Source organism: Pantherophis guttatus, chromosome 16 (assembly GCF_059756535.1).
Source record: "Pantherophis guttatus breed Tessera chromosome 16, ASM5975653v1, whole genome shotgun sequence".
NCBI classification, from domain to species: domain Eukaryota; kingdom Metazoa; phylum Chordata; class Lepidosauria; order Squamata; family Colubridae; genus Pantherophis; species Pantherophis guttatus.
The window spans coordinates 19,224,895-19,248,191 of NC_142078.1; the positions used below are offsets into that span (position 1 = coordinate 19,224,895).

Consider the following 23,297-nt stretch of genomic DNA (forward strand, 5'->3'; position numbering starts at 1 on the left):
AATGATGCTGATAATTTTATCATAATTTTATATGTATATAAATATGTATAGATATACACACACACACTCAAGGCAGAGCGAAGCCCAATTTTATATTATATTATACTAATATTGTATTGTTAGTATAGTGTGTGTGTATATATATATATAAAATAGATATATATATACATATATGTTACATATCGTATCGTATTTATTTTACATTATATTACAATACATTGCAATACATTACAACGCATTACATTAAATGAAATGTATCTTTTCTTTTTATGTACACTGAGAGCTTATGCACCAAAGACAAATTCCTTGTGTGTCCAATCACACTTGGCCAATAAAGAATTCTATTCTATTCTATTCTATTCTATTCTATTCTATTCTATTCTATTCTATTCTATTCTATTCTATTCTATTCTATTCTTTTTTTAAAAATAATTTTTATTGAGTATTTTACATTTTAAAACCAAACACACAATAGCAAAAGAAATCAAGAGACAAAAACAAAATACAAAAACACACGTACATCAGATGTTAAAATACAATACTAACAACAGATATATACAATTTTACAACCTTCTGCATTGACTTTTGTCTTTCTATTCTTATTCTATTCTGTTCTCATTCTATTCTGTTCTAAAGCATAACATAGTATGAAACTATACTATACTATTACTCTACTATTACCCTACTGTATACTATTCTTATTCTAATTCTACATAATACATTAATCGCACCATAGCAAAATATTATACTATGCTATACTATTCTATGTACTTTGCATTGTATTTATTGTATGAGTGTTTAATTTGCAAGCCACCCAGTCTTTAGTCAGGATGGGCGGCTACAGAAATTGAATAAACAAAACAAACAATTTCTTTTTGAATGGATTTAGGCTTAGATTTGGCTTTTTCACCACAAACACATTTTTTAAAAAATATATTGCCACCATGTCTATGCTACTCTAATCCCAAAATAAATATTTACTGAAATAAATGTTTAAAAAATATTATTCTTTTGTGAATTTTGATTTGCTCCTATTCCTTTATTCCGTACGGTGCCCAGAAGAGGAAGACTGGGGCACTTAGCAAATGCCCAGTTTGCATAAAGTCGCCAAGGTGGAAAAACATCAAACTGGCAAAGTATTCAGAGTTCCTTTAGGCACCATGCTTAAAATGCATAAACCGCCCTTTGTTAAGATCCAAAGACAATCTACATCTGCTTTGCAGGGGGAAAAAATGCCCAGGGTTTGTCTTAATTCCATCATTAAACTCTTGATGCTCTGTGGTTGTTCCCAGCTTTGGTTAATGAATGAGTCATATCGATTCTTTCAACTGTGTTGACTTTGGCAACCTGCAACGTAGACAATCACTGAAGTCACTTTTTATCTTTGACCCACAAGAGAGCTGCCTTCCTTGCCAGCTTTCATCCAAGGTCCTGTTTTGTCTTTTGGGCTTACAACCATCCCACCCCTGACCCCCCAAGATTTTTACCCATAATCCACATCCCTGAATGTTCAACTCTTTAACCATGTGTCCATCTTCGGCTTCCACCCTCGTTCTCCCTCCTTGTTTTACAGTCGGAACAAGTGTTTCTCAAGCTGGCAACTTTTAAGACGGGTGGACTTCATCCTCCCCCAAAATTCCTCAACCAGCATGATTTAGGATGGATTGGACTTCAACTCCCAGAATTCTCCAGCCAGCATGCTTTAGGATGGGTGGATTTCCAGGAGGCTTGCTAGGGAATTCTGGGAGTTGAGGTCCACCCATTTTAAAATTGCCAAGGTTGATAATAACCAGTGTGTTAGTTAGTGATGATTTAGCATGTTATGCAAACTCGGTTTGTTTTCTTAATTGTTTCCTAGAGACCCACCCAGATTCTTTGGCAACCAAGTGCCACTTTGGAAACCAAATGGGTTCCTGATTCCTGCCCTCTCTTTTTAAAATTTGATTAATTAAGAGTATTATAACACTTTAGTATTATAATGCATTATGTTGTTTTGTTTCGGTGGTATCTGTACGGTATTGACTAGAGATGATGTAACAGTCTAATGTTTACCTAATTTAAAAAGGACAAAAAAGATTTACACCGGCATTAACTATGATTTGCAATGACAGCATTAATAAGCATAACACAGGTTTAGTTTTTTGCATCCAAAGCTAAATATAGTACAGTAGAGCATATACAAAGAGCTGCCAATTACACCAAAATATGTGTTGCACAATAAAGCTGAAAAACAGCGAGGTCTCTGCTGCGTTGTCTCTTATTGTTGTTTGTGCATGGGAAGAAAAAGAGGAAACAGACCAAAAGGCAAAAACAGCAAGAAGAAAAATAGAGGGGGGGAAAGTAATATGGAAGAGGGGGAAAAGAGGGGAAAAAATAAAAGAACACAAGAGGAAAAGGGAAAGGGGGGGAAGAATAAAAGAGGAAAAGTATAAAAGAAAAAGAAGGATGGAGTAAGAAGGAAAAGAGGAAAAGGGGGAAAAGAATGAAAGAAGAAAAAGAAAAAAGTAATAAAAGAATAAAAAAAAAGAGGAAAGGGCAAAAAATGTAAAAGAGGAATAGTAACCTCATTTGGTCCCAAGCTCCCCCACTTTCTTTTTTCCTAATTTGCGGCGCTTTTAAAACTTTTAGAACCCAAACTGCGAAGCACCACTCTCCCTTCCTTTGATCTCCTGGTGGTCTCCCATCCGCGCCCTAAAAACTTGCTTGCATCCAAAATCCCTTTGCATTGAGGGGGAGGCGTGTGTGTGGGGGGGGTGGATCTTGCCCTTTCCAAGCATGGCGAGGGAGGGGGGGGCGCAAGATGCCCGGGCCAAAGATGGCTGAGTCTGGGACTCCGCCTCCCCCCCTCCCTCCCCCAAAAAAAGCAGGGGCGGGCGGGGCCGAGGCTCCAGGTTGCACCGGAGCGCGGCTGCCCTTGCGGACTTTGCTCGGTGGGCAGGGCGTTGCGCGGGTTTTGCAAAAGGCCCCCCCAGCTCCTTCACCGGCGCAATGCTCGCCTTGCTAGCCAGGAACATGGTAAGCCCTTTTTTTGCAAAGGCTGCGCGGGCGCCCGCTTGGAGATCCAGAAGGCTTGGCCATCCAGGAGACCCTTGTTGCTGTTGCGCGGGCGGGCGGGCCGGGTTGGGGATCGCGGGCAAGGGAGGGAGAGGCCCCCCCTCCGCCTCCTTTCCTCCCTTTTGCAAACCGATTTGCCTGGGCTGACTTTCGCTTTTGCGCAAAAGGGGGGGGGGGGAAAGTGTGTAGTTGCGTTGTTGTGTTTTTTCCTGCTTGGCCCCCGACTGTTTCTCTCTGTCTTGGGGATTGCAATGCAGCCGGATCCTTTTGGATCCTGGGGTTTTTTATAGGGGAGGACGAGAGAGGCTTTGGGTGGGAGAAGAATATTTGCAAAAAGGACACGCATCAAATCTTGGCTTTTGTCCATTCAAGAAGGAGGAGGCTTGTCATTCCACCCCACTTTAAAAAAAGAAAAAAGAGGAGGAAACAAAATCTCATTTTTGGTTTGTTTTTGTTGTGGTTCCACTTGTGAATCCAGGAATAAGAAACAGAAGGGGGCAAACAAATAGTTGCCTTTTTTTTTTTTTTCAATTCGGCAAGAAAATAACAAAAAAGGAATCACAACCGAAACAAACAGGGTCACAATTTTGGGAGCCGATGCAGGGAGTCCCTGACTTACGGTAGTTGGTTTAATGACCGTTTCGAGATGACGACGGCGTTGAAAAAAGTGACTTTCACACGTTGCATTATTGCCAGGGTCCTGTCACCAAAATTGAGATTTTTTGGGGGCAACTGGCTCCTATTTGGTTTCATGCTCTCTTAAGTTTGCACTGGCTGACCTTCGTTTCTTCCTTTTAATAATTAGCTGTTTTATTAAATAAATAAAGTATGAAGGTGGAGCTAATTAGCTTCCTTCTTGCAGAGAACCGAGACGGTTACAGTACTAATAATTAGGATAACTTTATTAGCGCCAATGTAATCGATGTCTTGCAGAGATGTTAAGTCCTCTATTTACGCCAAAAGGGGCCGTGACGTTCGCCGTTAAGCAGTGCGGTCATGAACCAAGGCGTCGCACGGCCACGACAAATCTCTTTCCGTGATCATTCAGCGAATCCTGCTTCACTCCACTGACATTGCTTGTCAGGAGCTGGCTGGGAAAGTCGTAAATGTTGACCACATGACCTCGGGACAGGAAAAACTGGCATAAGTACATGTCAGTTGCCCAGGGCTTGAATTTCAATCAAGTGACCGCAGGGACGTTGCGATGCTCGTGAGTAGTACAAGGACAAGCTGGAAGTCAAGTTTTTCATCGCCCAAAGTTTGAACGGTCACTAAACGGACAGTCGTAATTTGAGGACTTAGGTAATGCAGTGCTTGTAATGCAAAATTTGAAAGCACGGGTTAGACCCCCCCCAACCGTAAAGAGCTCCCCTTGCCAACTGCAAGGGTTCGATTAGAGGCAATCCTCCACTTATGACCACCATGGAGCCCAAAATTCCTAAGCGAGACATTTGTTAAGCAAGTTTTGCCCCATTTTACGACCTGTCTTGCCACAGTTGTTAAATGAATCGCTGCAGGCGTGAAGTTAGTCACACGGTTGTTAAGTGAATCTGGGCTTCCCCTTTGCCAGTCAGAAGGTCGCAAAAGGAAAACACGTGACCCTGGGACAGTGCGGACGTCATAAATACGAGTTGCCAAACGCCTGAATTTTGTTGCTGCAACGGTCGTAAAATGTGAAAAAACAGCCATCAGTCACTTTTTCCAGTGCTGTTGTAACTTGGAACGGTCGTCACTGAAGAGAACAGTCCTTCACTTACGACTAAACCTTCTACAGTTCATGTTTGTTTAAAGTCGCTGGACTTGCACAATCCTTATTGGCCGGGCTGGGCTCCAGGAAACCTTTGGTCATAGTAATTTTATTAATTAGACTTTGGAGAAGCACGGAGCGCTAAGTGGTTTAGCCTGAATTAAGCTGGGGTGTGATTAAAGAGGATGTTGAAACTGGGGGTTCCTGGTTCCTGAAGAAACTCTCTTTCCGTGTTCAGATTTAGTTTCAGGAATCTTTATTGCCATGCAAGGTGACTCCGGTCGATGCCAACTGCCAATGGTAAGAGCTGTTGGGCGTCGAAGCCCTGAGATGGCGATTTTGGGAGACGGGCAGCCAACTGGCAACGGTTGGTTTCACTGGGGTGCCTGTCCTGGGCCGGGGTCAGACTGGAGGACCGCAAGGGGACCCTTCTAACTCTAGGCTCTTTCCTTCAAAGGGAATGATTTCATGCACCGGCAGACAAGGAAACCCCAGAGCAAGTTGGTGAAAGATAGCTAGTGCAAAAAAATTTTTAAAAAAATTAAACAGCAGAGAATTCCCACGCCGGCAGGCTAAATGTTTCTCCTCCTGCCGTTTTAAAAATCGCTTGGAAACTGCCGGGGGGAAAAAAACAACAAAAGTTGTTTACTGCGCCAGGTTGGCAAATAGAAACGGGTTGCACCCTGCTTTTAAAAAGTGCACCTTAAACTGGTTGGGTTTGCGGTAGCAAAAAAATAATAATAAAATCAAGATATTTTTTTTCCCCTCCACAACCGAGAGAGAAATTTTATGAGGTTGCAGCTCGCTTCGAACGGTTGCACAGAGTGGCTAGCTGGGGTTTAAAAATGGGATTGTTTTTAATCCATTGAAATGAATCTGTTCATAATCTGTCTAGTTTTAATTGCCTTATTCTTTTTGCATCATCCGTAAGCCGCCCATCTTCAACTTGCAGGAGAGATGAGTGGCACAAACATTTAATAAATAACCAATAAATCATAATAAGGTGGAATACAAGATGCTTGGCCTTTGTTACTTGAAAAATGAGGCCACCAAATTTCTGGTTTTGAGCCCGCATGTTACGTAATTTGCTTTCTCAGATACCTGGGAAAGTTTTTGTGTGTTTGTGTGTTTGTGTGATTAATCAAATTACACAACAAGGCTGCCCACAACCTTATTGCTACAGTTAGTCCTTGATTTATGACCTCAATTGGGTTGGAAGCTTTCATTGCCAAGTGTTATAGTTTTTAAGTGAGTTGTGCAATTTTACAAACTTTTTTTCAGCGGTTGTTAAACGAATCCAGCTTCCCTCATTGACTTTGCATGTCGGAAATTGGCTGGGATGGTCGCAAAAGGCCGTGATCCCAAGATACTGCAACTGTTGTGCATACATGTCGGTGGCCAAGCACTTGCAATGTGGAGGTGCTGCAATGGTCGTAAATGCGAGGACTGGTCGCAAGTCGCTTTTTTTTAGCACTGTTATGACTACAAACCGTCGCTTGGTCATAAGTCAAGGACTATCTGATTTTAAAAGCAGGAGCATCAGTTTTATTAGGGTTATTGCAGCTGAATAAATGTATTTTTAGCGCATCTATAAATAAATCACGGGGGATATTGATTGCATTGCTTTTCTGTGGCTTTTAATTTTGCTTGTTAATTTCGTTTGGGATTTTACACCGTGACCTCGTCGGGGAGGGTATTAAAAATAAATCATCCGTACCTATTTTTTAATTGAGATTTTGCACTCTTTGGCTGATCTCTTACCAAAGTAAATGATTAGCCTGAATTAAAAAGTTAAGCCTCCGACCCGGATTACTGTTACTCAAGAAATCCTTTAAAAGTTTTCCTGATTTTGTTAGGGGATTATTTGGGGAGGACGGTCAGATACGTGGCGAGGAAAAAACAGTGTTGGCCTTTCCCAGTTGTTAAGGAGCTTCCACAAAGAAGAGGGGGACAAAGCTATTCTCCAAAGCCCCTGAGGGCAGGACAAGAAGCAACGGGTGGAAACTCAACAAGAAGAGAAGCAACCTAGAACTAAGGAGAAATTTCCTGACAGTTAGAACAATTAACCAGTGGAACAACTTGCCTCCAGAAGTTGTGAATGCTCCAACACTGGAAGTTTTCAAGAAGAGACTGGACAGCCATTTGTCCGAAACGGTATAGGATGGTGATGGCGAACCTATGGCATGTGTGCCACAGGTGACACTCAGAGCCATATCTGTGGGCATCTGTGAATGTTGCCCTAGCTCAGCTCCAGCACGCATGTATGCGCCTACCAGCTGATTTTCGGCCTTCCAGGCCCACCGTATGTCGGGAAACAGGTCGTTTCCGGCCTCTGGGAGGTGGGGGAGGCTGTTTTCACCCTCCCCAGGCGCCAAGAAAGCTTCTGGAGCCTGGGGAGGGCAAAAAACGGGCCTACCAGGCCCACCAGTAACCTTTTTGCCGTCAGATGCCAAAAGTGGGGGGGCTGCGGGAGGGTCACGCACGCACGTGGGGGGTGAGGGGGCTTGAATTATGGGTGTTATTCTGCTCAGGCCGTTTGTATTTTGGAAGGTGAGCAAACCACATTTCTTCCTTCCCTGCCTGAGTTTCGAAATCCAAATTAGAAGCTGGCAAGGTGTCCCTCAGCCCTCATGCCGCTCAGGGCGTGACGCCCAAGCCTTCACATATCACGTGCTTGCTGGAAATGTGGAATACCGGAGGAAGGACCTTAGCACCAAAACGGTCCTGTTGTTTCTGAATTCTTGTGCTTTTCTAAAAATGCTGACCAGCTTCATTTTTTTTGCCTTTAACTGCTGAGCATGGATTTTATATGTTAAAGAAAGGTTTGGTGTATTCAAGGGACAAAGCAAACCGTAACCTGAGAAATGAAGAGACAAGGAAAAAAAGACAAAAAATGAGAAAGCAGAAAGCAGACTACAAATAAGAATATATATATAGATTTCTATCTTCCATACTTTTCTTTCTTTTCTTTCTTTTTTCTTTCTGTCTTTCTTTTTCTTTCTCTTTCCATCTGTATGTCTTTCTCCTTTATTTCTATTTCCTTCCTTCCTTCCTTCCTTCCTTCCTCCCTCCCTCCCTCCCTCCCTCCCTTCCTAATACCCATATTTTTTCCCCCTTCTTTCAGCAAAAAGTCCACAGACCGTTAACATCAAATACTTCCTGTCCAAAGCAGGAGAAAAACATTCCTCTGGAATTGAATGACTTAATACATGCAAATAAACGAATAATTTAAAATAAATAAATTAAATAAATTACCTCTCCTGCTTTGAATGGGGGGGAAAAAGCCCAGTTTAATTCTTTTTCCAGATGATGGCATTTTCGTTTGGCGCTGGTAAAAACTGCTAGATTTCTACAAGGAAACAAGGTTGGGGCAAAGTTTGAACCCCGTTCCCTTATTTCTAGCTTTCTCCATGCAAAGGAGTCTTGTTTAAAAAGCAGATAAAGAAAAGAGAGAGCTGCTCGTTCACGTGTCCAGGTTTCGTAGGAGTGACTGGCGAAAGAACACTCACCGTTGTGCTGTTGTGTGTTGACAGGCGAAGCCATCCAGCTGGTTGAAGCCGGTGGTCTTACGGAAGTTACGAGGTCGCTACCTGGCCCACCAGGAAGGGCTGCCCGCTCTGCCGGTTCCCCCCCTGCAGCAAACTTTGGATCGTTACCTGTTAATGCTGGAGCCCATCATTAGCGACGAGGAATTGAGCCACACCAAAAATTTGGTGCAAGATTTTCGGAAACCGGGCGGCGTCGGAGACCGCTTGCAGAAAGGGCTGGAGAGAAGAGCCCGGAAGAACGAGAATTGGGTAGGTGGGACCCCGAGCACCAGGGGAGGGGGGAGGGGTAGGAAGTGTGTTGGGTTTTAGGGATCTGTTGGTGGAGATTCTCGGTCGCCCATCAGGTCGTGGTTGTCCCAAAGGTGCTTTTTCAAGAGGCAACTGCCTTTGTTTTCTTCCTTGAAGGCGTTTCACTCCTCATCCGAGAAGCTTCTTCGGTTCTCAGAGTTTGGGCGAGAAGTGAAATGTCTTCAAGGAAAAAAACAAAGGAAGCCCACTTGCCTCTTGAAAAAGCACCTTTGGGCTTTGAGAGATCCTTTCCAATCAGTAACTGTGAGAGGGATCTTGGAGTCCTCCTCCTCTCTCCACTCCCTCCCTGGCACTGAGGATGTTCCCTAGTTTGGTAATGAAACGTCCACAAGGAAACCACCAAGCTCAGAGGACCCCGGAGCTACAAATACTCTATCAATACGTTGGTGCTGCAGCTCATTGCATGCTCTCCCTTCTCAACCGAGCTTTCAGACTGGTGGCTGAAAACAGCGTATCTGGAGTATCGGCTGCCCGTGGTCATTCATTCCAGTCCTGGCTTGGTGCTGCCCAAACAGGATTTCCTGGACCGGCAAGGTCAGCTAAGGTAAGCCTCCTTGAGCTTCGTGGTTGAGCCTCGTTGCTGTAAAAGCCCAACTGAAGAAGTGAAAATTTTAGCTTTCAGACGGGGCCTCCAGGCTCCTTACCCACCCCCCTACCCCGGAGACAAAGTTAACAGGGAGATGAGTAAGATAAGATAGATGAATAAATAATTTTTATTATGATCACTGCCCAGTAAACGAATCAGAGGTGGGTTTCTGACCAGTTCTGGAAAACCGGTAGCGGAAATTTTGAGTAGTAAAAATTCTGGAGAACCGGTAGTAAAAATCCTTCCTGGACCCATCTATTCTCTGCCTCCCGAGTCCCAGCTGATCGGGAGGAAATGGGGATTTTGCAGTATCCTTCCCCTGGAGTGGGGTGGGAATGGAGATTTTACCGTATCTTTCCCCTGCCACACCCACCAAGCCACGCCCACAGAACCGGTAGTAAAAAATAATTGGAAACCCACCACCGGAACGAATGCATTCATACATAAGAATTTCACAGGGGTGCGTACTGTACCTAAAGGAACGCACTCCGAAATTACATTTGCTTTTATTCGATCTGTTTTGTTTCTTTTGAATAGTTTTGTTGTTCTGTTGTGTGTTTTTCTACTTGCAATTTTGTTTTCATCCCTGTGTGTTTTGTCAGCCCTTCTGGAAGGAAAGAGACATAATCTGAACAGTAACTTCCTTGCAGGGTGTATTTCGGATGCTTGCTCGTTTTTGCCCATCGTCTAATTGCTGCTAGTATTTTTAGTGTTTCTCCGTCAGGGCTGCCCCTGATTGAGAACGCTGGGGGGGGGAGAGTAGGGGGGAGGATATTTGATCTTTGCAGTGTTTTATGGGGGGGGGGTCAATTTTCCCTCACAAGCCCACCAGGCCCCCTTTCACCTTTCCTCTACTTCTGGGCTGCATTTAAAAATACCAGCCAATGCAAGGAAAGAGCAAGCGGTGAGTACATCAAAAAGGAATTTTCCTTCTCCTGCAGTGCCCTTTCTTTCCCTGACGGGCCTGGCTCCTATCTGCAGATGGACCCCCATGTCTAGCTGGGCCCCCTCCCTCAGCAGAACGTCTCCTGGACAGCTAGAGAAAACTTGGGGCATTTTTGCAAACAGGCAGGCATTTTGGTGGGCAAAAGGAGGTCAGTTGCTGGAGCAATTGAGCATGAATCAGTGTAGGGAATGAGGCCAGCCCGCCCCCCACAACCCCTCCAGCCTTTAATCCTTGACTGGGGGTGATGGGAGTTGTAGTGTTGTAGTTAGAGAGGTCCAGAGGGCAGCAAACTATCCAAGCAGGGAGAAGAGAAATCAAAAGCATCGGATGTTGTGAATTTATCTCAAGAGGAGATTTTATTTTTATTTTTTTGCATTTTTTTGCATTGCCCTGAATTTGGATGGATTTGCAAAATTTTGTTCGTTTCATAAGCAAATTGCTGTCCTTGTTAAGTGAATCGCGTGGTCATTAAACGAATCCACTTCCTCCAATTAAATTTGCTTGTCAGAAGCCGGCGGGGAAGGCCGCAAAAGTCGTAAAAAAGTTGTCAAGCACTCCCACTGTGAGGATTGGTTTCAAGTCCCTTTTTTCAGTCCATGTGCAACTGGTCGTTACACAAATGGTTGCAAGTTAAGGACGTGGTTTGGGCGCTTGGGTGTCCTGTCGAAAAATCTGGAAAAATATTGGGATCCAGTAGGAATGGATAAAATCTTAATTCACAAGTTGGAATCCTGCCTACATTGCAAAAAAAAAATATCACATTGCTTGGAATAGCTTCTCTGTTACAAAAAATATCTTTTAACTATCTTGGCTCCTTGGGGGGGGGGGAAATCTAGTAATCCAAAGTACCAAAACTGCATGTAGACTGTGTTTAAATAACAGAATAACAGAGTTGGAAGGGACCTTGGAGGTCTTCTAGTCCAACCCCCTGCTCAAGCAGGTAACTCCATACAATTCCAATCTTTTCTTGAAAACCTCCAGTGTTGCAGCGCCCACAACTTCCGGAAGCAAGCTGTTCCAAAATTTTGGGAAACAGCTATCATAATGATGATGGTAATAATATTTACGAAAGGGACACAGTGGCTCAGTGGTGAAGACGCTGAGCTTGTCGATCAAAAGGCCGGCAGTTCAGTGGTTCGAATCCCTAGCGCCGCGTAAATGGGCTCCCGTGACTTGTCCCAGCTTCTGCCAACCTAGCAGTTCAAAAGGACCTAAAAAAATGCCAGTAGAAAAAATAGGGACCCCCTTTGGTGGGAAGGTAAGAGCGTTTCGTGGGCCTTTGACGTTGAGTCATGCCGGCCACATGACCACGGAGACGTCTTCGGACAGCGCTGGCTCTTCGGCTTTGAACAGAGATGAGCACCGCCCCCTAGAGTCGGGAACGACTAGCACATAGGTGCGACGGGAACCTTTACCTTTAATAATATTTACAATTGCAGCTTCTTCCTTGCCATGTTTCTTCCCCTTGACCTCTGCAGAGATTTGAGCCGACCAGCCTCTTGTTCCATTTGGCAGAGGGTTTCAGGTCGTTGTCACATCGCAGCTAACCTGAGTAGCTTCCTCCACACCAGCCTGAAACCGGAGACCTCCCTGCTTTCTGCAAAGCCCCCTCCCCTCCCGCCTCCCCTCCTGACCTGTTTGCTCATGTCTCTTTCAGGTTTGCCGCCAAGATGATTGAGGGGGCTCTGGACTTCAAGACGATGATTGACAAGTGAGTCAGAATGCCTTTTTTGATCTCTGTGGGTCTTAACCGTCCTTCGTGTTCATTCTGTGGTAGAGTTTGGTCCTTCTCTTCCTGTCTGTCCGTCCGTCCATCTCTTTCTCACTCTCTCACCTTTTCTCTCCAGCGAAACTCTACCTGTGGAATATCTCGGTGGGAAGCCTCTCTGCATGAACCAGTACTACCAGATCCTCTCGTCCTGTCGCATCCCGGGCCCCAAACGCGACTCGGTGGTGAACTACGCCAAGGGGAAGAAATCTCCCACCCACATCACCGTGGTTCACAATTTTCAGGTAGGCAGGTGGTCCTTTGAACTTGGTTGTTGCTTGCTGCAGGCGTTTCGTGACCCATCGAGGTAACATCATCAATGCCAGGTGTGACTTGCTCCCTGTTTATACAGGGTAACTCTGAGCTTAGTTGTTTGCCTGCAGATTTTTCATGACCCAACTAGGTAACATCACCCACGTTCGTCCTTCGTTCTTTTATTCTTTTTCATTCTTTTATTATTTCAGCAATCAGATGTTCCTTTACCCAACTGGGTAACGACATCAGTGTGAGGGAGTGTAGGGTTTGTTCCCTGTTTATATAAGATTAACCATAGATTCAGTTGGGAAACTGAGCATCCTAGACCAAACTAAGCCCAAAAACGCTAGAGAATTCCAGGAAGCCTGGCACTTAGACGAATCAACCATCAACAGGCACATAGGATAAATCACGTGTACACATCGTTCATATGAAAAGCCAAAAGAAAACTCCACTTTGCCAGCAGTCAATACCCAGATAAGCAGGATTAATACCAGACCAACGATCAAGCAGTGAACAAACTACCAAAAAAGAAAACCACACTGCCACAAACACAAGTGGCAAGCCACTTGTATATAACGTACTTTTCAGAGTATGAGACGCACTCTTTTCCCCCCCTAAAAAAGGGTGGAAATATTGGTGCATCTTATAGATCGAATACAGCCATTTTTGGTCTCCCAAAACCCCGCCCTGCACGTCCCATTTTTGCAAAAAACAGGCCCATTTTTCACAAAAACGGGATGCACAAAGGGTTTGGGAGGCCTGCAGAGTGCTCCTGGGGCCCGGGGAGAACAAAAACCTTTTTTTTCTTGTTTACCTCTTCAAAATCTTGGTGCGTCTTATACTCCGGTGCATCTTACAGTCCAAAAAATATGGTAAACAGTGAGTAAATACCGCTCCTTGCTAACACTGATGATGTTACCTAGTTGGGTCACGAAACGACTGCAAGAAAACACTACATCCATCGGTCATTAAATAAATGGTTGCAAGTTGAGAACTGCCTGCAATTTCTCAACCAGCCTAAGCAACAGGAAGGGAATAATATAGAGAGGCGAGTTCAAGGATTTGGGAATTCTTTTTCACCTGCCATCAAATTTGCCGTTTGATCCCTCTGCTTCTCCTTTTTCCCAGTTCTTTCAGCTGGATGTTTACAGCAGCGACGGGAGCCCCCTGACCACCGATCAGATTTTTATTCAGCTGGAAAAGATTTGGAATACGTCCCTTCAAACCAACAAGGAGCCCATCGGGATTTTGACAAGTAACCATCGCAACAGTTGGGCCAAAGCGTACAACAACCTCATCAAAGGTCAGCCCCCACCCCTTACTCCCAGGGAGACCCCACATGGGTTACCATCAGTTGCTTGTCATGAATGATTGAGGGAACTCGTCTAATGACGAGAAGGGCCAGTGGGGGACACGATAGCACTCTTGCGATATATTTTTTTTTTATGAGAAAAGTGTTTTTACTTTTATTTCTCATAACCATGTCTTAAATGTAGTGTCTCTTGTTGATCACACATTTTATCTTTTGACTTTCACATTAGTTTGTTAAACAATTTAAGTATCTTCGGGGTGGCTCTTCTACCATTCCTTCTCCCTTATTTTACAACAATCCTCCTCCTTCTTCACTCTTTCCCTTCCCTCCCTTCTTCTGTCCTCTTCTACTTTCTTCTTTCCTCTGCTCCTTCCCCTTCCTTTCCCCCACATCTTACTCCCTTTCTAACCTTCTCTCCTGCTCTTATTTCCCCTCCCTCTCCTTTTCCCTTTCTTCTGTCCCTCTCTCTCCTTCCTCTCTTCTCCCCTCCTATCTATACTCCTCCTTCCATTCTCTCTCCATGGATGTATTCATTTTCAATTCAATATTTTCCAAAATGGCATCCGAGCAGCCCCAATTTTGCATTTATATTCACTTTCTTTTCTATTTTACTGATTTCACACATATCATCATAAATTGTACATTTATATAATAATATTTGAGGGGCTGTCACAGAGAAGGGGGGGGGGTTTCAACCTATTCTCCAAAGCACCTGAAGGCAGGACAAGAAGCAACGGGTGATAACTCATCAAGGAGAGAAGCAACCTAGAATTAAGGAGAAATTTCCTGACAGTGAGAATAATTAATCAGTGGAACGACTTGCCTCTAGAAGTTGTGAATGCTCCATCGCTGGAGGTTTTTAAGAAGAGATTGGACAACCCATTGACTAAGATAGTAAAGGGAACAGGGGGTTGGACTAGAAGACCTCTGAGGTCCCTCCGTAGACTGGTTATTCTGTATTCTGTGTGCGTTGGTGTCTTCCCGGCTGATGGAGCATTTCCTTCCTTTCTAGACAAGACCAACAAGGAATCTGTGCGCACGATTGAAAAGAGCATTTTCACCGTCTGCTTGGATGCGCCGATTCCCCGGGTTTCAGACGACGTTTATAAGAGCCGTGTGGCTGCCCAGATGTTGCACGGAGGAGGAAGTCGATGGAACAGTGGAAACCGCTGGTTCGACAAAACCCTCCAGGTAACTTGGCGGGATAGACTTGCCCCCCACCTTGTCCAAAATTTTGGCATCCGTCGCGAGGTTTCTGTGCACACACGGAGATGTGGTTGGGGTTTTCTTACAGTGCTGACATTCCTCAGATTGCGTCCCTTTTCCAGCTGTTTTAAGGTTGCGTTGACAGTTGGGGTGTCCGTCAAATCCCCCCAATTCTAGGAAGCAAGAATTCTGTAGACGTCAGTGCGATGGCTTTAATGCTAGCCTTGGAGGTAAACACAAGAGGCCTTTCCCATCTTCATGTTTAGTGAGTTCGTTAAGTCTAATCTAACGAAGAGAAAGGCCAGGGGTGACATGATAGAATTCTTCCAATATTTGAGGGGCTGTCACAGAGAAGAAGGGGGTCAACCTATTCTCCAAAGCCCCTGAAGGCAGGACAATGGATGGACACTTATCAAAGAGAGATCCAGCCTAGAACTAAGGAGAAATTTCCTGACAGGGTGATAAATAATCAGCGGAACAGCTTGCCACTGGGAGTTGTGGGTGCTCCATCATTGGAAGTTTTTAAGAAGATCGACAGCCATTTGTCCAGAATGGTATAAGGTCTCCTGCTTGAGGAGGGGTGGTCGGAGTAGGAGACCTCCAAAGTCCCTTACAGCCCTAGGATTCTATGGTTTTAAGAAAGAGTAAAATGTCAAGAAAGAAAGAAAAAAGGAAGGAAGGAAGGAAAGAGAGGAAGGAAGGAAGAGAAAGAAAGAAAGAAAGAAAGAAAGAAAGAAAGAAAGAAAGAAAGAAAGAAAGAAAGAAGAAAGAAAACTTATGTATTGCAGCAATAGAGCCAACAAACCACGATTCCTTATTATTTGGGTGTTTGTGCCAATTTCATCTGGGTTTTTCCTTGCAGTTCATCGTGGCGGAAGACGGGTCCTGCGGGTTGGTGTACGAACACGCACCGTCTGAGGGCCCCCCCATTGTGGCTCTGTTGGACCACGTTGTGGAATACACGTAAGGCAGCTTGGCTTTCAAATAGCTTTATTTATTCCCCGCACCCCCCCACCCCTTTCTGGCAACCGATCCAGGAGGGTCTTTGACATAAGCCATTGTGGCTTTGTTGGATCACCCTTCAGTCGATATTTGCTCGCCTTTCCAACACGTGTTTCTAATTCAAAATCCTTCCTTTCTCTCTTTAAAAAAATTTGTTTTTTTCCTGTGCTTCAACTATGTCCTTGCTGCTTTTGGTAGAAAGAAGCCAGAGCTTGTAAGATCTCCCATGGTCCCATTACCGATGCCAAAGAAACTACGGTTTAATATCACCCCGGAAATCAAAAAGGATATCGAAGACGCCAAACAGAATCTCAACATGTGAGTAAGCTTCAGCTTCATCAAATCAGTCCGTACAGGTAGTCCTCAACTTACGACAATTCGTTTAGTGACCGTTTGAAGTTCGAAATTCTGGTTTCGATTGTCGTAAGTTGAGGACTCCCTTAAAGGAGCCCTTGTTTGATCTGGTTTTCCGTCCGTTTTTTGCAGCATGGTGCAGGATCTGGATATCAAAGCGACCGTATTCCATCAGTTTGGGAAAAACTTCCCCAAGTCGGAGAAGATCAGTCCGGATGCTTTTATTCAAATTGCTTTGCAGTTGGCTTATTACAGGTATAAATGGGAAGCTGAGTTGGGTTTTCTTGATTCTTCTGGTGGGCTTTTATTGTTTTGAGGATAAAAATTGCTTCTCCTTCCTCTTCTCCTCCTCTTCCTCCTCCTCCCATCTGTTGGGAAATGGGTGGATTTCCTTGGAGAAGCTGGTGAACCACTGTAAGAACCAATCCCGGTCAAGATCACGTGAAGGGTTGATACCACTTTATAAGGCCTTGGTAAAGCCACACTTGGAATACTGCATTCAGTTTTGGTCGCCACGATGTAAAAAAGATGCTGAGACTCTAGAAAGAGTGCAGAGAAGAGCAACCAAGAGGATTAGGGGACTGGAGGCTAAAACATATATAAAGAACGGTTGCTGGAATTGGGTGTGTTTAGTCTGATGAAAAGAAGGACTAGGGGAGACATGATAGCAGTCTTCCAATACCTCAGGGGCTGCCCCAAAGAAGAGGGAGTCAAGCTATTCTCCAAAGCCCCTGAGGGCAGGACAAGAAGCAACGGGTGGAAACTCAACAAGGAGAGAAGCAACTTAGAACTAAGGAGAAATTTCCTGACAGTTAGAACAATTAACCAGTGGAACAACTTGCCTCCAGAAGCTGTGAATGCTCCAACACTGGAAGTTTTTAAGAAGAGGTTGGATAACCATCTGTCTGAAGTGGTGTAGGGTTTCCTGCCTAAGCTGAGGGTTGGACTAGAAGACCTCTAACGTCCCTTCCAACTCTATTCTATTCTAATTCTAATCCAGCAGGGCCCCTTCATAGCTTCTTACGTTCTTAACCAACTGCCCAAGAAAACCCACCAACCTCCCAGCAGGAGTCTTCAGAGGTGGTCCAAACTGCCTTCACGGCCAAGAGCCCTTGATTCCACCCCCCCACCCCAGCACTTCCATGAATTGCTCCCTTTCCGGAAGCCACTTTTAATTTAGGATGGGGGAGCCCTACATTTCCTATTTCCCATCTTTGCTTCTTTTTCTTGTTGTGTTTTTAGGATGTATGGGGAGCTTTGCTCCACTTACGAGAGCGCCTCGCTTCGGATGTTCCGCCTGGGACGGACAGACACCATCCGCTCGGCCTCCGTGGATGTGCTGAAGTTTGTACAGTCCATGGGTGTTGACAACATCCAGGTAGGCTATTTGGCACCCATGTTTTACCCATGATCATCTTTTAATGACCCTATAATTCTTTGCGTGGTGGAGCGTCTGGGTAACTGAATGGAGCGGAGTTTCCTGGCCAGATGCCCTTCCTGTCACCAATGCGGAGTTTTGTTCAGCAGATATATTCTCATTGTGCCCAGAGAGAGAAATATCTGCCTCTACCTAGGATTGAACTCAAAGCCTCCTGATTGTGAGGGGAGAGCTCCACCTCTAGGCCACCGCGCCACTCACCATGTTTTACCCGTGATGCCTGGGTAAATTCAGGAAAAATTCAGAAAAACAGCTGTAAGTTTTTTTCTTTCTCCTGCTTTTATGTCCAAGACGGATTCTTGCTTTTATGGAATCTAGGTTGGATATTGATTGTCATAAATTAACTTTTTTTTTTTTTTTTTTTAAAGGAGAATAACAGCTGTAGACAGGTGAAAGATTAGAAACTTTTTCAAGTGGATCAGAGATTAAAAGAAAAGCTAGGTTTCCTCAATCAGCCCTTAACAACAGCCTACAGCTGAAAAGCAAAACTCTTCTTTAACCAGATTTATTGACACACTGGAGAGACAGCTACCTGTTTTCCAGAGAAAGGAAAACAAGAGGAAGATGTAATATTTTGCAAATCTCCGCCATCTGAGACCCTTAAAAGCGCCTGATGGTTGCATTTTGTGACTGTTTCTTCCTTAGAATCAAGAGAAGGCAGAATTGTTGAGACGAGCCACCCAAGCACACCGAAACTATACTGACATGGTGGGTGTTATTATTATTAGGCATTATAAATAACGATGATTAACATATGATTTATTGCGTATAGCATTATTTATAATTCGCTACATCGTACGGTGTAGAAGTTTTGTAGTTCTTGCGATCGTTGCTGTGTTGTCTCGCACAATCGGCCAGATGTTTAGATTGGATTTGGCATTTTTTGTCCCCCGATTGAACCCTTCCCAAGGACCTGGGATAGACAGCCATTGAAGTTTTTGGGGGGTTAAATGTCTCGTCGCAGGATGTCTGCTGTTCCAAGCAAAACTTCCACAAAAGGCTAAAGTCATGTCTCCCCCATGTCTCCTTTTACTGTCCGAAAAACTAGGGACATCTTTCCTGAGATGCTTCCCATGCCCCCTTTTCCTTCTGTGGGCTTGGATATTTTTTCTTTGTCTGTTGTCCAGTCTGCAGCTCTTCCTCCTGTCTCCCACAGACCATGACATGAAAACCTTAATCAGTCTGGAACTTATTCTTATTGAGCACTGATGATGTTACCTAGTAGGATAATGAAACGTCTGCGAGAAAACCCCCAAACTCAGAGAGCACCTCTGAGCAGTGACAAAGTTGTTCCCTGCGGATTGTTTCTCTATCTTTCCCCGTAGGCCATTAGAGGAAACGCAATCGATCGTCACCTTTTGGGCCTGAAGCTGCAAGCGATCGAGGATCTGGTGAGCATTCCCGAACTCTTCATGGACACCGCCTACGCCGTGGCCATGCACTTCAATCTCTCCACCAGCCAGGTGAGCTGGCGCTGCAGTGGATCAGGGTCTCGGGGGTTATTTCTTTCCACGTTGATTTATTTATTTATTGGGCTGAGAGCGAGGGATTGACCCAAAGTTACCCAGACGGCTTTCATGTCTAAGGCAGAACTAGAACTCACCGTCTCCTGGTGATTGACCCAAAGTCACTCAGTTGGCTTTCATGCCTAGGACGGGACTTGAACTCAGCATCTCCTGGTTTCCAGCCCCGTGCCTTAACCACTAGACCAAAATGTCCTCTCCTCCCTGCAGGTGCCTGCCAAGACAGACTGTGTGATGTGTTTTGGCCCGGTGGTGCCGGACGGTTACGGCGTTTGCTACAACCCCATGGAGGAGCACATCAATTTTGCCATCTCGGCTTTCAACAGCTGCAGCGAAACCAACGCCGCTCGGCTGGCCCATTACTTGGAGCAAGCATTGTTGGACATGCGGCTCTTGCTCCAGTCCAACCCCAAGTCCAAACTTTAAGAGGGGAAGCAGGGGAAAGAGGCGAATGGCCTGTTCGAATTACTGACATCTGGGTGGGCTTCATCCACCCCCCGGACTCCCCCACCCCCCATCCCCCGAAGGACGGAAAACTTTTCCCGATTGCACTTGAGTTGTTGCACCGACTTTGCGGGATGGAAATGAACTTCATCACTCAACAGCGGAGATACCTGCTGCCCCGTCCGTCTTCCTCTCCCTGCTCACCTTTCCTCCGTTCGTATCAGTCTGTGCCTTTAGAGAGGTTTCGTGGGGAGAATGGGAAAGGGGGAAGGGGGGCTTGTGAATCAAGGGGAATCTGGACCGTCCTTGATTGGTTGCTGGGTAGAAAGAGAAGGCCTTGGCTCAAAGCCTCCTGAGAAGTTTGGCCTGGGATTTTGCACAATGTTTGTTTTCCATGTGAATATGCAAGTCTGTTTCACAGCATCTGTCATGGTAGAGCCATTTTATGGTTTGATGCTGAAGATTGCTTCCCCTTCTTCCTCCCCTTTCCTTCACCTCTTCTTCTTCCTCTCCTTCTCCATCATCACTATCATCCTTTCTCCTCGTTCTCCTTGTCCTTCTCCTCTTCCTCCTTCTCCATCATTCTTATTTGTCCTCTTCTTTCTCCATCACCACCTTCTCCATCTCCTTCTCCTCCATCATCCCTCCTTCTGTTCCTTCTCCATCTCCTCCTTTCTCCATCACCTCATTCTCCTTGTCCTCCTTCTCAATCTCTTCCTCCTGCTCTTCCTTCTCCATCTCCTCTTTTTCTCCATCACCTCATTCTCCTTGTCCTCCTTCTCCATCTCTTCCTCATCTCTCCTCTTCTTCTCCATCTCCTCCTCCTCCATCATCCCTCCTCTTCTTCCTTCTCAATTTCCCCTTCTCCTCTTCCATTATGATGCCTTTTTGTTGAGTTGGTCACAACCTTCGTCACCCACAGTGCAATTTTGGTCCCGTACAAGTCCTAGTTAACCCATCTACATTGCTGGGTTACCTGGACCAACAGCTGATTCTTACCAAATTGGCTCAGAGCGTTGTCCTGCTCAAGTTGTTATTAAGGATTATTTGAAAATGCCAACATTTTGTAGGATTTTCTGTGCCAATAGATGTTATTTCGTTAAACAATAAGCTTTTTTAAAAAAATGTATTTTTGTTGGGAGATTAGCTGTAAATTTCTACCAGTATTTTTTAGCTTCCTTTAGTGGTTTGTGGCTACCCAGTTCTGGATATTTATTTTAAGTCACCCTCATTAAGTCCCCAGGAAACAGATTTTTAGATTATCTGCACATTTTTGTACACTGGCATCTATCTGTCCACACAATCCTCCTTAATGACAACAAAGCTTTTAGAAGCTACAATTTGCACAGCCAAAGACAGGGGATCTTGTTTGATCTGCCCTTCCACATTCGTTTAGTTTGGTGGATTGTTGTGAATTTGGTGGATTAAGCTTTTTGATGCAACCATTCGAGATAGCAAAAAACTCTGCATTTCAGGATGTGGAGTAAGAAGTAGATGGAAGACTCACAGTTGTGCCAGGGCTAAAAGCCAATTTTTGGGGTTTGTTGCAATAAAATTCGTGCCCACATTTTGAATAATTAAATGTTTTATGTTTCTAGAATGGAGAGAAACCCAAGATACAGCTTTTTCTTTCCTTTCGCTTTCCTTTCTTTTCCTTTTCTTTCCTTTTTTTTCTTTTCCTTCCTTCCTTCCTTCCTTCCTTCCTTCCTTCCTTCCTTCTTTCCTGCTGTCCTACCACTAGACCTCTGTGGCTAACATGCTGTAGTAGAATTCATACAGTGCCAAATCGATGTTCATGAGATCTGGTGACTTGATGAAAGCGCATAAAACCGAAACCCTCTTAATCACGGAAGTGCCTTATATTGCCTGCTCCTAGGGATAAAATGTAAAGTGGTTTACAAGTTATTATCTTGCAAGTTGATATTTCAGCTTTAACAGTTGTGCTGTATGTTTTTAAATGCAAATGTGGCGGGTAGCTTTAAAAATAGCTTTTAGAGCAGTGTTTCCCAACCTTAACAACTTTAAGATAGGTGGACTTTCAACTCCCAGAATTCCCCAGCCAGCACAGCTGTGCTGCCTGCGTTAGAATGGGTTTTTTTTTTTTCATAAAAATATGTAAAACTAACTAGAGTTAGAGACAAAGCAAGGACAGTCCACGTTTCAAACCGTGGATGGTTCTAGGACCGTGATGGCGAACCTATGCCACGCGTGCCACAGGTGTCACGCTGAGCCATATTGGTGGGCATGTGAGATCAGCTCTGGCGCTCATGCGTGCACCAGCCAGCTGATTTTCCAGCCTTCTGGGCCCACCGGAAGTAGGGAAACAGGCTGTTTCCAGCCTCCGGAGGGCCTGGGTGGGGGTGGGGAAGGCCCATTTTTCACTCTCCCCAGGCTCCTAGAAAGGCTCTGGAGCCTGGGGAGGGTGAAAAAGGGGCCCAGCATGCCATCGCGTGCCAAAAGCGGGGGTGGGGTGCGGCATAGAATTATGGGTGTGGGCATACACATGCACGACCCCCCCCGCTTTTGGCACATGATGGCAAAAAGGTTAGCCATCCCTAGGACCTTCATTCGTGCCACATTCGTACAACATGCTAAGCTTGCCAGGTTCAACCTTGATTCGAATATTTACAACTGTTCCTGTTGTGTGAATTCAACCTGTTGGGTTCCTTTTTTTTTTTTTGCCTCTGAGTTTGCAAGCTCAGAAGATAAGCTAATTCGGGCACCCCCTTAAATATGGGAATTCCCAGGAGTCCCAAATATCGTACTAGCTGAGAATTCTGGGAACTTTAAAAAAAAAAAAAAAAAACTCCCGGAATATCTATGTTAAGTTGGTCAAGGTTGACTCAGCCTTCCATCCTTCCGAGGTAGGTAAAATGAGGACCCGGTTTGTGGGGGCAATAAGCAGACTTTGTATAAAATAGAACACCGCTTGGGGGGGCCCAAAAGCCCTACTAAGCAGGTATATACAAAAGTATGAAGGCTATTGCTTAAAAGCATTGTAAGCCGCCCAGAGTCTCCGGAAAAGGGCGGCATATAAATCAAACTAATTAGTAAATAAAGGTTTTAAGGTCTTAATAACAGCCAAATTGTTGCCTATCCTGATATTCTCCTAATGCACCGAACAGATATTTTTGCACTGTTTAGCGAGTATTGCCAAATTCTTGCTGTTTTGCTTTTGTCGCACTTTGGCCGAATGCTTGCGTGATTGGACGGTAAATTGTATTACACGGATTCTTTTGTATAAGATGCCTTGCTCTGAAAGACGCAGAGGCCTTGAGCTGTATAAATATAAATGTATCCCAATTAAAAGAGGGGAAAAGAATTCCGTTTAGAATTTTCCTTCCTGAATGAATGTACAGGCAGTCCTCGACTTATGACCATAATTGAGCCTCAAATTTCTGTTGTTCAGTGAGCCATTTGCTAAGTGAGTTTTGCCCCATTTTACGACCCTTCTTGCCACAGTTGTTAAGCGAATCACGATAAACAAGCGAATTGATAAATTAGTAACCCAGTTAAGTGAATCTGGCTTCCCCTTTAACTTTGCTTGTCAGACGGTCGCAAAAGGAGACTCACATGACCCTGGGACATAGCAAATGGTCGTAAGTATGAACCAGGGGCCAAGCATCTGAATTTTGATCACGATTGTGGGAATGCTGCAATGGCTGTAACTGAAAAATTGTTGTATGTCACTTACAACGGCACTTTTTTTCAGTGTCGTCGTAACTTTGAACAGTCACTAAATGGACTTTTGCAAGTCGAGGAGTGGCTGTACTGTTCATGTCTTCTCTTGTTGAAAAAAAAA

The 23,297-nt window shown here is 44.6% G+C and overlaps 1 protein-coding gene across 2 annotated transcripts; it reads left to right on the forward strand.

The window, feature by feature from the left end:
• The first annotated feature begins 2,782 nt into the window (after positions 1-2,782).
• Positions 2,783-22,817, forward strand: CRAT (carnitine O-acetyltransferase). 2 transcript variants are annotated; one of them, XM_034436121.3, is made up of 14 exons: positions 2,783-3,015; positions 8,335-8,598; positions 9,084-9,202; positions 11,848-11,901; positions 12,038-12,203; positions 13,345-13,519; positions 14,541-14,719; positions 15,597-15,697; positions 15,935-16,054; positions 16,223-16,345; positions 17,333-17,468; positions 18,174-18,236; positions 18,854-18,991; positions 19,262-22,817. In XM_034436121.3, the coding sequence occupies exons 1-14, from the start codon at positions 2,989-2,991 to the stop codon at positions 19,475-19,477; spliced, it is 1,881 nt and encodes a 626-aa protein (XP_034292012.1). In that variant the 5' UTR covers positions 2,783-2,988; the 3' UTR covers positions 19,478-22,817. The 2 variants fall into 2 exon arrangements, with proteins under 2 accessions (XP_034292012.1, XP_034292011.1); XM_034436120.3 differs by lacking the exon at positions 2,783-3,015 and adding an exon at positions 4,990-5,101.
• The last annotated feature ends 480 nt before the right edge of the window (positions 22,818-23,297 follow it).

Bases quoted from the DNA above. Each gene is read 5' to 3' on its own strand.
- CRAT (XM_034436120.3), top strand. From the start codon at position 5,066: ATGCAAGGTGACTCCGGTCGATGCCAACTGCCAATG. The intron at 14,720-15,596 runs GTAACTTGGCGG...TTTTCCTTGCAG, and splicing joins GGTTCGACAAAACCCTCCAG to TTCATCGTGGCGGAAGACGG. The intron at 18,237-18,853 runs GTGGGTGTTATT...CTTTCCCCGTAG, and splicing joins ACCGAAACTATACTGACATG to GCCATTAGAGGAAACGCAAT.